Here is a 17,102-nt window from a genome sequence, read left to right on the forward strand (position 1 = left end):
TGTTTATCCTGTAAATTGTGCAAATACTGCAAATACCTGCAAAAATATATATTTCACAAAAATAGATATTTCTGCAATGCTATGTAAAGCATTAAAATGAATCATGTCTAATGTCTCACTTCAAAATAGAAGTATCAATGGACACTATTTATGATAAATATTGCCAAGAGCTGAATTCTATCCTTCAACCAAGATCAAAATATTAATTGATTACTTGCCTTGTTACAAATGTGGCATCATGCAGTGAGCAAATTAGCTACTGTGCTTCTAAATTCCAAGCAAGACTTTACCTGAAAGAACTTGACTGGCTGTAAAGAACTTGGATCATTTTAAGACTGTGAAAGGCATTAGACTAATGTTCCATTACAAACCATGTAGAACGTGCAACATTACAGATCATAAGAAAACACTCAACTTCAACTTAGAAGTTCCAACACCCACATTTTAAACATGAACTCCAACAGCAACAATCAATTGGAAAGCATTAACAAAAGCACGCAATGTTGACTGCAAGTCTACTTTGCTAACACTTTGTTCATTTACTTAGCATGGGACAAGTGCTTCAGAAAATACCACTAACGAGCTGCACCTCGAGAAATTAACAAATGCATTTTTGAAACAATTTCACTGTATTTAATTAAGTTTGTTATGCTGATGGAAAGCTGCTCAGTCTTGCTTGTCTGACATGCAAGACATAGGGTTTGCCCAATCTACATCAAATGCTTGTTGACAATACTGCTTTAACATTAGTGACTAAAGATCACCTGCATCAGCAAAACGAGTGTCTCACACCTTTAAGGAGCTTGGTATGACTATCAGCATCAGGAAGGCAAATATCATATTCCAAGATGTTGCCATTGTCAATGTGACACTGGGAGGTGGTGGCTGGGGGGAGGGGGAGGGAGGAGGGAGGAGGAGGAGGTGTTAATGAATCATTTTAAAGAAGGAAAGCTAGTTCTCACCTTTCTCTTTGTCCAGAGGAGGCAGGATACTATTGTCTCTGCAGACCTTAAAGTAGATTTCCTGTTCCACTCCTTCTGGAATGGCTCCCTTTGGAATTATGATACTCACTCCAGTCTCAACAGAGCTCAGCACACCACCATTACTATCAAAAATTCCCCGAGCTGTTGCAACTACCGTGTGACTATCATCATCATCATCTTCCAATGCACTAGGGCTGAGAAAAAGCAAGTCAGTCAGCATTATATCAGACATCTCTACAACAACTAGGTAAGAACTTGAGAGTAAAGGATAATCACCATGTATGAAGAGAAGACATGTCATTACACTATTCAATGATCAACAGCATTACAACATTAAAACATTACAACTCTACCCAGTCATTGGTCATTGACTAATCTAACATGTGTTTGACCTACTCTTGGTTTGATTTCCATTCTTCATTTATTTGGTTTTGTATGCTTGTTGCATGAACTCTGTACTCATCAAATTTAAGAGCATCAGCGCTGGAGAGCTCATTGTTACCGAATCAGGCAAATGTAGGCCAGTTAAAGCACTGACCAGTGATGAATAACATCCTCACTATTTCTTTTCATCTCTCCAACTTCAGCATAGTGCTGCATCAGTTATTTTTTTCCCTATATGATATCCAATGTTTCAAAGTCCAAGGACAATGTTGACATACAGCAGAGAGATAACAGAATTTTGCACACTGTACCACAGCCCTTAGCAGCATCTTCAAGATGTCTTCAAATCAAGCAGATGCAAAGAATTCATAATAACGTATTTACTGTCCTCTTTTACAAGTTGCTTAGCTTACAGCAAATAATGAGTCACTGAAGCCTTTTAAAAAGGTTATGAAGTTGAAGGCTTGTACTACACCTTTAAGAGAGAGACAGAGAATGCTGTTCTGAACTGAGAACGGAGAAGCACATGTATACGACTAATGGCATCCCAGAGTGCACTGGAAAATTGAAAATATGTAATCTTTGGCTGTAAAATGAATACCTGAATTTTGGTTGCTGTTTTGACAATAATTCCAATTTAACTAGTTTAAATTATGCCCCAAGATACTAAAACACAATCACGTTTGAATTTATTGTTTTGCCAACATCTAACTAATGGGACAATCGGATGTTGTGGGGTATAAGAATGTGGACATTTTGAAAATTGGTCAGAGAACAACTGCTGTAGAGAGAGAAACTGCAGGAGAACTAATTGCCGATCAAACATTTTGCTTTCAAAGAAATTAGAAAACTCTCTCAATCAAAAAGGTATCTTTTCATGCAAAATATTCTCACAGTAAAAAGAAAGAAAATAACCCAGAGAGATCAGCAGCAGGAAAATTGAAGATAGCAGAGAAAACAAAGACTGTGAGTTTGAGATTAAATGAATGTAATTTTATTAAGTGTCTTATTGGAACAGCATATTGTAATAGAATTGGAGTCACAGTGTAAGCAATTAAGAGAAAGGTGGGGCTTATATTTTTGAATTTTTTTGTTTAATATTTACTTTAGATTAGATTAGATTACTTAGTGTGGAAACAGGCCCTTCGGCCCAACAAGTCCACACCGACCCTCTGAAGAGCAACCCACCCAGGCCCATCCCCCCCACCCCATTTACCCCTTCACCTAACACTATGGGCAATTTAGCATAGCGAATGGCTAAATTTAGCAATTTAGCAATTCACCTAACCTGCAAGTCTTTGGACTGTGGGAGGAAACCAGAGCATCCGGAGGAAACCCACACAGACAAGGGGAGAATGTGCAAACTCCACACAGACAGTTGCCTGAAGCGGAAAGTGAACCCGGGTCTCTGGTGCCACGAGGCAGCAGTGCTAACAACTGTGCCACTGTGCCATCCACGAGTAAGAAAATAAATTGATGTTATTTTCTTTAAACAGTTGAATTTAGGAGTTCTCCGTCACTCATTTTAATAGATTATGACAAGAGGCAAACATTTCTGGGTTTTTAGTTTACTTAACAGAAATGGTTTGCTGTGTGTTATGAAGTTGAAGGTGTGTATTGTAACTTTGAGAGAGTGATTACAGGCATCAGTCATGTGACTGACAGCAGTCTCAGCATATGAAGAAAGTATGTAACATTTCGATGTGAGCAAATACCTGAGCTTGGTTGCTATGTTTTCACAACAGTTCGAATTTAACCAGTTTAAATTATGCCCCAAGATACCAAAACCCAATCGAATTTGAATTTTACTGTTTTGACAACATTGGACCAATGAGACAATCCAATGTCTTGGAAATAAAAAGCAGGCATTTTGAACAGTTAGCCAGAGATGGAGCACCTTTTGCCATCAGCAGATTGCCCGTAAACCCTCTCTCTAAAAAGGTACCTTTTTCATATGAAAAATTTGTACAGCAGAAGACCAAAGATGATCATAGGATCACATCTACAATCAGAGGAGAATTAACACCAGAGAAGACAATTATCTGGTTTTGAAAACTGATTTGCTGTAAACTTAAAAGGGGTTTCCTGAATCAGTATATGGTTATAGAGTAAGAGGTAAATAACAAACCTTTAAGAGAAAGGAGGCTTAGAGTTGTAAATAGTTGTGTTAGAGTTTAAGAAAAAAGTTATTTTTCTTTAAGTAGTGGAATTTAGGTAGTTCACCTGTCACTCTTAGTTTAATGTTGCTAAATGTGAAGTGCTTCACTTTGGTAAGAGTAACAAGAAGATGGAGTACTGGGCTAATGGTCGGATACTCGGTAGTGTGGATGAGCAGAGGGATCTTGGTGTCCATGTACACAGATCTCTGAAAGTTGTCACCCAGGTAAATAGTGCTGTGAAGAAGGCATATGGCGTACTGGCTTTTATTGGTAGAGGAATTGAGTTCCGGAGTCCTGAGGTCATGTTGCAGTTGTATAAGACACTGGTGCGGCCGCATCTGGAGTATTGTGTGCAGTTTTGGTCGCCACACTATAGGAAGGATGTGGAGGCACTGGAACGGGTGCAGAGGAGGTTTCCCAGGATGTTGCCTGGTATGGTAGGAAGATCGTATGAGGAAAGGCTGAGGCACTTGGGGCTGTTTTCATTGGAGAAAAGAAGGTTTAGGGGTGACTTTTTTTTTAGATTAGATTAGACTTAGTGTGGAAACAGGCCCTTCGGCCCAACAAGTCCACACCGACCCGCCGAAGCGCAACCCACCCATACCCCTACATTTACCCCTTACCTAACACTACGGGCAATTTAGCATGGCCAATTCACCTGACCCGCACATCTTTGGACTGTGGGAGGAAACCGGAGCACCCGGAGGAAACCCACGCAGTCACGGGGAGAACGTGCAAACTCCACACAGTCAGTCGCCTGAGTCGGGAGTTGAACCCGGGTCTACAGGCGCTGTGAGGCAGCAGTGCTAACCACTGTGCCACCGTGCCGCCCATTAAGACTTGATAGAGGTGTACAAGATGATTAGGGGTTTAGATAGGGTTGACCATGAGAACCTTTTTCCACGTATGGAGTCAGATATTACGAGGGGGCATAGCTTTAAATTAAGGGGTGGTAGGTATAGGACAGATGTTAGGGGTAGATTCTTTACTCAGCGAGTCGTGAATTCATGGAATGCCCTGCCAGTAACAGTGGTGGACTCTCCCTCTTTATGGGCATTTAAACGGGCATTGGATAGGTATATGGAGGAAAGTGGGCTAGTGTAGGTTAGGTGGGCTTGGATCGGCGCAACATCGAGGGCCGAAGGGCCTGTACTGCACTGTATTTTTCTATGTTCTATGTACTACGAGGCGAGGTGAGCTTTTTGTGTGTTTGGTTTAATTAGCAGAAGGGTTTACCCAATGTCGTAACAGTGTTGTAACAAAGAGAAAATTGACTATTTCTGAGAGTGGAGCTTGTTAATCAAATTTGCTTTATGTCACATCATTGCAACAACTCTTTCCCAGTACCTGATTTGGTTACTGGGGACAGTTGAAGAGGAATTACTTAACCGCTTTTCCTAAAATGGTTGCATGCTTTAAACCATTGTTTTTTCCTCTCCTGATGATATAATGTGGTAGGTGAAAACAGAGATTGCACTATTGGCCAGATGGATGCGTGCTTGATGGGTCTAATTTTTTATATTTGCCCGGTTCATAACAGGTCAAATGGGTAAATCAGTTAGAAGTAACAAAACTTTGAAATCATGACCAAATGCAAATCTTATTAGCACATGGAAGAACTTGGGGGTTCAAAATAAAAGCCAGAATAAATTTGTTCAAAGCAAATCATGCTCAACTACTTTGTTCAAGTTCTTCAATGAAATAAGGGAGAAGGTTGAGAGACTTCCTCAGAAGAGACTTAGCAAAAGCTGAAGCATATAGAATTTAAGATCTGGCTAGAAAATTGATCGAGTGGTAGGACAGCATGGATATTGCTGAAAAAACTGCTCTGTTGTGCTCATCAAAACAATTCATAAAAAAATCCAAATAAAGCATGGTGGCACAGTGGTTAGCACTGCTGCCTCACAGCACCAGGGTCCTAGGTTCAATGCCAGCCTTGGGCAACTGTGCATGGAGTTTGCACATTCTCCCTGAGTCGGCATGGGTTTCCTCCAGATGCTCCGGTTTCCTCCCACAATCCAAAGATGTGCAGGTGAAATTAGGTAAATTATCCATAGTGTTAGGTATATTAGTCAGAGCGGAGTTGGTTACTCTTCAAGGGTCGGTGTGGACTTGTTGGGCCAAAGGGCCTGTTTCTACACTGTAGGGAATCTAATCTAAAAGGAAATCAACATTTATACCATATGAAAGAGAGATACTGATTGGTTGACAAGTGGACTCTGGTAGACAGGAGTAGCTATCAATAACATACCAGTTAATGATGACTGACTGAGGTATTGCCTTGATAAATGGACCAGAAACTGGCTGTCGCTTATTCAGTTGAGTTGAAATAGGTGTAGTGTGTGTACACGTTCTTTCTATTTGCAAAGGACAGGACCCAGTCTGTTAATACATGTAAGCCCAAATGACAATCTTAAATTGATTGTCAGCATATTTCTTCACATGCTTTGAATTATTTAGTAAATGTTGCCCAATTGCAGAATGGCAACTAATGTTTACATTGTGTTGAGAGTTTTGCATGAACAGGGTGATTGGATACAGTCAACACCTTGCTTGTGAAATATGCAGACATATCCTTGAATGTGGCAAGGAAAGTTGAAAAAGTGTTTGTAAAGAAAATTACATCCATCAGAGAGATGAAACAAAAGCAAAGAAATTATACTGAACCTTTGTAAAACACTGGCTAGGCCTTATCTGCTATATTCCATCTAATTTTTCCATTGGCTGTGCAAACCTCTGAGATATGTGCATGGCAGCAAATGGAGATGAACACACCCACAAGAGATAATACAGCCGTGCAACTTCAAGGGAATATTGTTCACCTGGCATCACAGAGAAACCGCGGGCAGCACGGTGGCAAGCACTGCTGTCTCACAGCGCCTGAGACCCGGGTTCAATTCCTGACTCAGGCGACTGACTGTGTGGAGTTTGCACGTTCTCCCCGTGTCTGCATGGGTTTCCTCCGGGTGCTCCGGTTTCCTCCCACAGTCCAAAGATGTCAGGGTCAGGTGAATTGGCCATGCTAAATTGCCCGTAGTGTTAGGTAAGGGGTAAATGTAGGGGTATGGGTGGGCTGTGCTTCGGCGGGTCGGTATGGACTTGTTGGGCCGAAGGGCCTGTTTCCACACTAAGTAATCTAATCTAATTTAATCAAGGTCCCAAAGGATGAAGGGGATACTTATAAAGGAGCATGGATTAATTCGAAAGACTGAAAATAAGAATGATTGTCAACATACTATAAAGAAATCTTCAGTCATGCACCCTTGACCTAGTAATATCAGATGATCTCCCCACATTTGTGTGTTTACTTCATTATGATCCATGTTTTTAACACTGGGGACCCAAGTACAGGACAGTAAATTTGTTATATTATTAAATTATGGTTGTCCAAGATGGCAGCAGAGTAGGATGCTCCAGCCAAAGCTCCTCTGCTCAGTCTGTTCCTTTTCTCTTTACATGAGCTTTTTTAAGAACTTAATTTTTTAGACTCACAGGGAGCAGGTCCTGGACCAGAGGATGTTGTGGGAGGTATTTGAATAGATAAATTGGAGACATTTTCCATATGAATCAGTTGCTCTGTACCTACAAACCATTAGAAGCTTCAAAGATATTGTGACACCACTGGCTTGGCTAGCTGAAAAATTATCTCAATGTCAGAATTGGGAAGCAAAGAACACTGAAATAAGTTTCCTTTTCTCTCTACCTCTGCCAAGTCTTTTTTCCCCTATTCTTTTGTCCATGTGTGCACAGGTAAGGAGTAGTTTACAAGGAGGTTAGAGTTTAAGTTAGTGGTGTTACATACCAGTGGTTTAAGTTTCTTGTAGCTTATAATCAAATTACCTATAATAAATAATCATTCTGGTTTCAACAGAAATCTGGTTTGTGCTTTCTATGAACCTTGTTCTGAAAGGTTAAAGTAAAAAATCTTTGACATTTGATATAACTCTGGGAATAGCACGGTTTGATTTATAATGTGCTACTCCAGTGCAATGCAACACAATCCAATCTCACGCTGAGGATCGGCGTTTTAGCAGTTAAACATGTTAAGCATGCTAGCTCATATATGACCCTGGCATGGACACTAAGTGATTCCTTTGAGGACTGACTTTAAAAAAATGTAATGGGCACAAACACTCAAAAGCATCCATTCTTTGCACAAATATTAATGTCAAGCATCTTACCTTACAGGAATGGCTTTAGGTACTGCGTGAATGTTGTTGGTCTGATATTTAGATCTGTGGTCAGACGGCTTGGGGAATGTGTCAGTGCCACTATCAAAATCTGCAGGATGTGGAGAACTATGCAGTTTTGAGGGTGGCTCTGGCTTGGTTTGTATCTGAGGTTCACTAGGTAGGAGGTTGTGATCAAATTTTGGGCTCTCAAACTTGCGCTCAAAAGGCCGTGCGGCACTTGTGTACGGCTTTGGGGTGAATCGATTGTATGCTGCAGCTGTTTGCTTCTGGGTCTGCTCCATTCCATTTACAGGGGCTCTTTCAGAAACAGGAAAACTTTTCTGTGGATAAAAATTTGAATGAACAGTTTCATCTCGAGCAGTAGATCGGAAAGCTTGAGCTTTGCTTGGAGGGGGGAGTTCTGGCTTTGACTGTAGAAGACTGGGCATGTCCCGAGGCATTGAATTCACTGGAAAGTGAGGAACAAAACACGATTTAGTTAACATTTCCTCAGTTCATAAACAAACATAGAATGATACAGTGCAAGGGCAGACATTTGGTGGGGGGTAAGATATATATGACTGAAGATAAGCTTAACCTGAAGATCAACACACTCTAGACAAAGGGCAAGGCAGGACCTTAATAAAAACAAACTTCATGTGGTGCAGGAATTGAACCCACACTGTTGGCAGCACTATATACTGTAAAAAATTGCTGTCCAGCTAACTGACCTCAGCAAAATTAAGCAACAAGTGGTGGAGGCTCCCCAAATGTCGCCATTCTCAATGATGGGGAAGCTCTGCATGAGTGCAAATGCCAAGGCTGAAACATTTTGCAACAATCTTAACCCAAAGTTGGCAAGTGGCTGATCCATCTCCGCCTTCTTCTGAGGTACACATTACAGATGCCAGTGATCATCCAGTTCAATTCACTCCATGTGAGGTCACAAAGGGGCTGAAGGTACTGGATACTAAAAGGACCACTGGCCCCAACAACTTTCCAATACTGGCACTGAAGATGTGTTTCAGAACTCATTCTTAGCCAACATGTTTGAGGATAGTTACAACACTAGAATATCCAGCAATCTGGAAACATGTCTAGGTTATGTCTTGCCCACAAAAAGCAGATCAAAACCAACTTGGCCAATTACCACCGAAGTCTACTCTATCAACAGTCAAGTGACTGAATATGTCATCGACAGTGCCATCAAGCAGTACTTAGTCACCTTAGAGATTTATAAAATCATGAGGGGCATAGGCAGGTCTTTTCCCCGAGGTGGGGGAGTCTAGAACTAGAGGACATCGGTTTATACTGGAAGGGGAAAATCTTAAAAGTGATCTAAGGGGTAACGTTCTCTCACAGAGGGTGGTGCTTGAATGGAATGGTGGAACCGGGTACATTTAAAAGGCATCTGAATGGGTATATGAATAGGAAGGGTTGAGAGATCTATGGACCAATTGCTGGCAAATGGGACTAGATTAGGCTAGGATATCTGGTCGGCATGTACGAGTTGGATCAAAGGGTCTGTTTCCATGCTGTACATCTCTATGGCTCTACGACCTGCTTATGGGTAATAAATGCCGGCCTAACCAGTGATGCCAACATCTTTAGAAATGAATTTTCAAAAAGCATTGAAAGTCTAAACCTATTACTTCCTGTTTATTTGTAGCCAAATTAAGTCAATACACTCAGCAGGAAGTATGTCATTACCCTCCAATGAGGGTAAATTATCCATTAGGAAGCTTTTACTTACTAGTGATAAAATGTATTTTAAGAACTATTGTTAAGGCTTTTGGATTTACACTCATTAGGTCAAAATGGCAAGAACACCAGATCTCAAAGTGACCAACATTTTGCATGAAAAGACATTACTAATTGATTGACTAGGGTATTATCATCGAGAATGCAAAGAATGGCAGTCCCCAAACTTCCATTAACTTGAAAAATGCAAAATATATGGACATGTTCTTCCTGCTTGCAAAGAGCAGAACCCTGAGAGTAACTTCTTGCATGAGTCAGTGAGCCAAGACGAGATTAACTGATAACCTTAAATTATTTGTCAGCATAATTCTTAGTTCAAGCAGGATGTACTGCAAATGTTGTCTAATCATGGAATCATATCCAATGAGCGACATTATGCTCAAAATTTTGCAAGTACAGCCTGGTTTAGAAGTCATTGTTCTGATGCATAATCATGAAGGCATGCACTGTTTCATATGATCCACAAAGGGACAAAGTTTTAGGGTAAGGGCCAGGAGATTCAGAAGGGATTTGAGAAAAGAGATGTTTTCACTCAGTGTGGTTGGATGTCCAATGCCATATTGGGGAAAACAGAGGAAGCCAGAAACCACACAACCTTTAAAAAATATTTAGATGAGCACTTGAAATATCATAACATTCAAGGATATGGGTCAGTGCAGGAAATTCAGAGTAGTGTATCTTTAGTGATAGTTGCTTTGGTGATGACTTGACGGGCTGAAGGGCCTCTTTGTGCTGTAAGGCCCCATGACTGAACACCCAGATGTATTGCTTACATATCTGACACCACACTTCAATGCAATTCATCTCTCACCTTAGTCATTTTGTGGGAGGCAGAGCATGTTTTTAGATGACAGCATTCCATTAGTGGAGGATGCCACTCATATTGCTATTAAATAGCAGTATTATGTAAACAGCTAGCTTCACCTGTAACCCATTTTGATTTTGAGACACCTCATCGTTATGAGGTAACCCGAGGTAGACTGGGCACTTTTCAGGACCATAAGTGACAGCCTTAGACCAATCCACGCATTTGTGAGCTGCGAGCAATGATCTAATTGACACGGTCATTATTCCGCAGGTTAGTTCTGATCTGTCCTATTTCAACATTTGGCCTGCACAATGAGCAATAGCAATAAGGGATCCGAAATACTTCCCTCCAAGTCTTTCATACTCATTGTAAACAAATTCATTCTCAACACCAATCCCTTTGGAACAGGGGAATGGGAACCAGAGGTATAGTTGCAGTGCACAGGAGGATGAGAGTAGGAAGGACAGGGATAGGATTTCAGGGTCACAGGAATGTGCTGGCAGACAGCAAAGTGGTTTGAAGTGTGAATACTTAAACACCAGAAATAAACGAAATAAGATAGGTGAGCTTGCAGTATGGATAGGTACCTGGGACTTCGATTTTGTGGTCATTTTGGAGACATGGATAGAGCTGGGTGAGGATTGGATGTTGCAGGTTCCAGGGTTTAGATCTTTCATTAAAAACAGGCAAGGTGGTAAAAGAGGGGGAGGTGTGGCCTTATTAGTCAAAGATAGTGTAACGGTGGCTGAGAGAATTTTTGATGAGGACTCCTCTACTGAGATAGTGTGGGCTGAGGTTAGAAATAGGAGAGGAGAGGTCACACTGCTTGGAATTTTCCAAGAGTTCCAGGGAGGTGGAAGAGAAGATTAGCAAAATTATTCTGAGTAGGAGCGAAAGGAACAGAGGGACTTTAACTTCCCCAAAATTGACTGGAAATGTTATAGATCTAGTACGCCGGATGGATTAGTTTTGTCCAACATGTACAGGAGGATTTCCTGACACATTATGTCGAAGGGCTGACAAGAGGGGAGGCCACACTGGATCTGGTGCTTGGTAATGAACCAGGCCAGGTGTTTGATTTAGTTGTAGGTGAGCACTTTGGAGAGAGTGACCATAATTCAGTTAAGCGATGGAAAGGGATAGGTACATGCCACAGGTCAAGAGTTATCAATAGGGCAAGGGCAATTATAATGCAATTAGGATGCACAGAATGGGGTAGCAAAATGCAGAGGATTCAGACAAGCGAAATGTGGAGCTGGTTTAAGGTACAAATATTGCGTGTCCTTGATAGGTATGTCCCTGTCAGGCAGGGAGGAAGTGATAAGGTAAGGGAAGCATGGTTTACTACAGAAATTGCATCTCTTGTTATGAAGAAGGAGGCTTGTGTGTTGATGAGGCAAGATGGTACAGATGAGGCGATGGAGTGTTACAGATCAGCTAGGAAGGATTTAAAGAGAGTGTTAAGAAGGGCAAAGAGAGGGCACACGCAGTCTTTAGCAAATAGAATAAAGGAAAACCCTAAAGCTTTCTATAGGTATGTGAGGAATAAAAGGATGATTAGGGTAGAAATAGGGCCAGTCAAAGACAGAAGTGGGAAGTTGAGTATGGACCCTGTAGAGATCGGAGAGGTGCTAAATGAACATTTCTCATCTGTGTTCACTCAGGAAAAATGAGAATATTGTGGAGAAGAATGAGGTACGAGATATTAGATTAGAAAGGATTGAGGTTAGTTATGCACAGGTGTTATCAATTCTAGAAGGAATGAAAGTAGACAGCTCCCCTGGGCTGGATGGGATTTATCCGAGAATTCTCTGGGAAGCTAGGGAAGAGATAGCAGAGCCGTTGGCTTTGATATTGGAGTTGTCACTGTCTACAGGTTTAGTACCTGAGGATTGGAAGATTGCAAATGTTGTGTCATTGTTCAAGAAGGGCAGCAGAGATGACCCAGGTGATTATAGACCAGTGAGCCTTACTTCTGTTATAGGAAAGGTTTTGGAAAGGATAAGAGATAAGATTTATAGTCATCTAGCAAGCAACAATTTGATTTCAGATAGTCAACATGGTTTTCCCAAGGGTAGGTCTTGTCTCACAAACCTCACTGAGTTTTTTGAGAAGGTGACCAAGCATGTAGATGAGGGTAGGGTAGTTGACATGGTATACATGGACTTCAGTAAAGCGTTTGATAAGGTTCCACATGGTAGACTGATGGGGAAAATGCAGAGGCATGGAATTGAGGGTGATTTAGCAGTTTGGATTAGAAACTGGCTTTCTGGAAGAAGGCAGCGAGTGGTGGTTGATGGAAAATATTCAGTCTGGAGTCCAATTACTCGTGATGTGCCACAAGGATGTGTTTTGGGACCACTGCTGTGTGTCATTTTTATAAATGACTTCGATGCAGGCACAGGTGGATAGATTAGTAAATTTGCTGATTACACTAAAGTCGGTGGAGTAGTGGACAGTGTGAAAGAACGTTACAGGTTGCAGGGAACTTGGATAAACTGCAGAATTGGGCTGAGAGGTGGCAAATGGAGTTCAATGCAGCTAAATGTGAGGTGATGCACTTTGGGAAGAATAACAGGAAGGCAGAGTACTGGGTCAATGGAAAGATTCTTGGTAGTGTGGATGTGTAGAGGGATCTTGGAGTCCACGTGCATAGATCCCTGAAAGTTGCCACCCAGGTGGATAGTACTGTTAAGAAGGCATACGATGTGTTAGGTTTCATTGGTAGAGGGATTGAGTTCCGGAACCGCAATATCATGCTGCAACTATTCAAACCGCTGGTGCGGCCACACTTGGAATATTGTGTACAGTTCTGGTCACCCCATTACAGGAAGGATGGAAGCATCGGAAAAGGTGCAGAGGAGATTTACCAGGATGTTGCCTGGTCTGGAGGGAAGGTCTTATGAGGAAAGGCTGAGAGACTTGGGTCTGTTCTCATTGGAAAGGCGGCGGCTAAGGGGGGATTTGATAAAGACATACAAGATAATCAGAGGATTAGATAGGGTAGACAGTGAAAGACCTTTTCCTCGGATGATGATGTCAGCTTGTACGAGAGGGCGTAACTACAAATTGAGGGGTCACAGATTTAAGACAGATGTTACAGGAAAGTTCTTTACGCAGAGAGTGGTAAGGGCATGGAATGCCCTATCTGCTAATGTAGTCAACTCAGCCACATTAGGGAGATTTAAAATAATCCTTAGATAAGCACATAGATGATTTTGGGATAGTGATGGGGATGAGCTGAGAAAAGTTCACAGGTCGGCGCAACTTCGAGGGCCAAAGGGCTTGTTCTGTGCTGTACTGTTCTATGTTCTAATCCCACTTGTAATGCATTGTCAACCTAATGAACCCCTTATCCCCACTCAGTGTTTCCTGCCCAGCCAATTCTCTATTTACACCAATATTACTACCTCCAACACATGAGGTCTTGAAGCCATGCTGATACTGCCTGATTAGATTATGATTTTCTAAATGTTCGACTACTTCTTGAATAATTGATTTCACACTTTTTCCAAAAAAAAAAGCTGTTAGGCTAATTTATCTACTGTTCTTCACTTTTTGAGTTCCTCGCTGTTTGAGTAAGGATGTCAAATTAGCAATTTCCTAATCCTCCATTTGTTCACCAGGGAGCAAAGATTTTTTGTAAAATTACACTCAAGGCCTCCACCATCTCTATGGCTACCTCTTTTAGGATCCTACTTACAAGCCACCAGGGCCTGAGGCTTTTTCTCCCTTTAGCCTCATTAGTCTGTTTAATACATATTCTCTATTGCTAGTGATGGTAGTTAGTGTCTTCATCATTTTAATTAGTTAAACCATTGAGAGAAAACAAAGCAGTTGGAATGTTTAAACATCTGTTCCATTGCTACTGGTCAAACATTGACAAGACTCCATTGGAAAGAGAGTACACACCATTTCATCAATGTACAATGATTTTGTATTCAAAAGAATTTCTAATCAGACCCCGAGATTCATATAAATATGCATAGTTCATTAACAGGCACATGGTTATATATTCTTCTGTACACTGTTATTGTGGCTCAGATAGTCATGCAACCCCACTTCATCAGTTGGTGCCCAAAATTCAGGGTATCACTTCAGTGCTGCACTGCAGAAGGCAGATTCATTCTGAAAGAAATTAAAGTGAGGCCCCTTCTGCATGCTCAAAAGTTCCACGGCGTCAGAGAAATACAAGGAGGTTTTCCTCATGGTTTTAACCAATTACACTTCTCAAAACAGGTTAATTGGTCACTTAAGTTGGTGCTATTTACCAGACTTTGTTTTGCAAGGTGCTGATCTTGCATTATACAATAATGATCATCTTCATAACATATTAAAGATTGCAAAATGATTTGGGATATCTAAAGAAACTCTTGGAACATGGAATTTGACTTTCTTCATATACGGTTACATTTTACAAACCATTTCTTGCAATGACACAAACAGTGGTTTCAATGTGGCAGCGTGGTAGTTTACATTGGGGTACAATGAACACTGCAGATGTATGCTGTGTTTCAAAACTTATAAACAGATTCACTCACCAACAGATGAGCAGCTATTTCTTCTATAGGTATCTTAAAGCAGACCAAATGCATTCAGAATAAACGTGGAGGGTAAGTGCATTACCTTCAGGTGGAGAAAGCTTGGGATGCACTGGCAGTGACACTGAAGAGTTCAAACTAGATGGTGGTGGTGGCCCATACCGTGACTGAAGGCCAGGCAATTGTGAAACAGAGTCATATTTCTTCTCATTGATGCTAGATTTGATAACATGATCGAAGTTTGTTTGTGTACTCCTGTAAACAATTTTATAATTCTTAGTAAAGCATACTTCTATATTTACTTCTTTAAAACTGGAAGCAGAAACAATTTAAAAAAAAGGTGTTAACATCACAAACACATTAATACCCAAATCTAGCAAAATGGTGCACTTAAGGTCTTATAAAGTATCAAGACATTCAAGGGTTACAGGAAAAAGCAAGAGAATGGAGTTGAGAACCTTAGCCATGATTGAATGGTGGAACAGACTCAATGGGCTGAATGGCCGAATTCCTGTTCCTATGTCTTATGGTCACCCATTCATGATTGCAGTACAATTCTCAATTCCTCTAGTACAGAGGACTTACTTAACAATGGGATGTTTCAGAACTACAAAAGCTGATCAGGAACAATTTGAAAATTATAACTTCTTAGCCAAAATGAGCCTATATCTTTTCTATAGAGATTCAACTTCATATTGGTGAGAATTTCAAAGGACATTTGGGAAAATGATGTAATCTGGCTGCACATTAAAAGTCATTCCTTCAAGTGCAATGTTGCGAATCAATCGCACAAAATCAGTCTTTCAGTAAATTGTGTTATTTGAAACTTGCAACTGCTATCTTGCATAGATGGAATAAACCATCTTCAATTAGCTGGTCGTTAATCTGGAATGGTAATATATTCCCATGTCAGGATAGTGAGTGGCTAAGAGAGTAAACTTTAGTAGGACTTTAAACTTCTAAGTTGGGGGGGGTGAAAGCCACAGGGAGTATGGAGTTAAATGGAAAGATAAGCAACAAGATAGGATATGTGCAGGCGGATCGAAACTCGAGGCAGGCTGGGAATGCAGCAAAAAGGAAGGATAACTTCGGAAATCTAATGACTTCCAATATCTCTAATGATAAAGTTAGCATTAAGGCACTTTACCTGAATGCTCGTAGCATTCATAACAAAGCAGATGAACTAATGGCACAGATCATAGTGAATGATTACGATGTGGTAGGCATCATAGAGACGTGGTTTTTGGGGGGGGGGGGGGGTCAGGACTGGCAGTTAAACCTCCAAGGATTTTCAACTTTTCGAAAAGACAGGGAGGTGGGCAGAGGGGATGGGATTGCCTGGTTAGTTAAGAACAAAATTAAATCTATGGCACTGAATGACATAGCGTCGGATGATGTGGAATCTGTGTGGGTGGAATTGAGGAACCACAAAGGCAAAAAACCCATAATTGGAGTTGTGTACAGACCTCCTAACAGTGGTCAGGACCAGGGGCGCAACATGTACCGGGAAATAGAGAAGGCATGTCAGAGAGGCAAGGTCACGGTGATCATGGGAGACTTCAATATGCAGGTGGACTGGGTAAATAATGTTGCCAGTGGATCCAAAGAAAGGGAATTCATGGAATGCTCACAGGATGGCATTTGGAACAGCTTGTCATGGAGCCCACAAGGGAGCAGGCTATTCTGGACCTAGTGCTTTGCAATGAACCAGACTTTATAAAAGATCTTAAAGTAAGGGAACCCTTAGGAAGCAGCGATCATAGAGTTCAGTCTGCAGTTTGAAAGAGAAGGCAAAATCGGATGTAATGGTGTTACAGTTAAATAAAGGTAATTATGAGGGCATGAGAGGGGAACTGACAAAAATAGACTGGAAGCAGAGCCTAGCGGGGAAGACAGTAGAGCAAAAATGGCAGGAGTTTGTGGGTATAATTGAGGACATTGTGCAGAGATTCATCCCCAAGAGGAGAAAGATTATCCAGGGAGGGATTAGACAGCCATTGCTGACAAAGTCAGGAAATGTATTAAAGAAAGAGAGAGATCCTATAAAGTGGCCAAGAGCAGTGGGAAATCAGAAGATTGGAAAGGCTACAAAAACAAACAAACAGAGGATAACAAAGAGAGTAATAAGAAAGGAGAGGATCAAATATGAAGGTAGGCTAGCCAGTAATATTAGAAATGATAGTAAAAGTTTCTTTCAATACATAAGAAACAAACGACAGGCAAAAGTAGACATTGGGCCACTTCAAACTGAGGCTAGAAGCCTAGTGATGGGAGATAAGGAAATAGCAGGAGAA

The 17,102-nt window shown here is 41.1% G+C and overlaps 1 protein-coding gene across 5 annotated transcripts in view; it reads right to left on the reverse strand.

Moving 5' to 3' along the window:
- Positions 1–17,102, reverse strand: part of tjp1a (tight junction protein 1a) — a 198,024-nt gene that overhangs the window by 6,193 nt on the left and 174,729 nt on the right. For all 5 annotated transcript variants that reach the window (XM_060853901.1, XM_060853896.1, XM_060853902.1 and 2 more), the window contains 3 exons: positions 14,894–15,063; positions 7,708–8,167; positions 963–1,177 (listed from right to left, as the gene is read on the reverse strand). In XM_060853901.1, the coding sequence (XP_060709884.1) occupies positions 963–1,177; positions 7,708–8,167; positions 14,894–15,063 (845 nt within the window). The remainder of the gene's footprint in view (positions 1–962; positions 1,178–7,707; positions 8,168–14,893; positions 15,064–17,102) is intronic.

Source organism: Hemiscyllium ocellatum, chromosome 42 (genome assembly GCF_020745735.1).
Source record: "Hemiscyllium ocellatum isolate sHemOce1 chromosome 42, sHemOce1.pat.X.cur, whole genome shotgun sequence".
NCBI lineage: Eukaryota > Metazoa > Chordata > Chondrichthyes > Orectolobiformes > Hemiscylliidae > Hemiscyllium > Hemiscyllium ocellatum.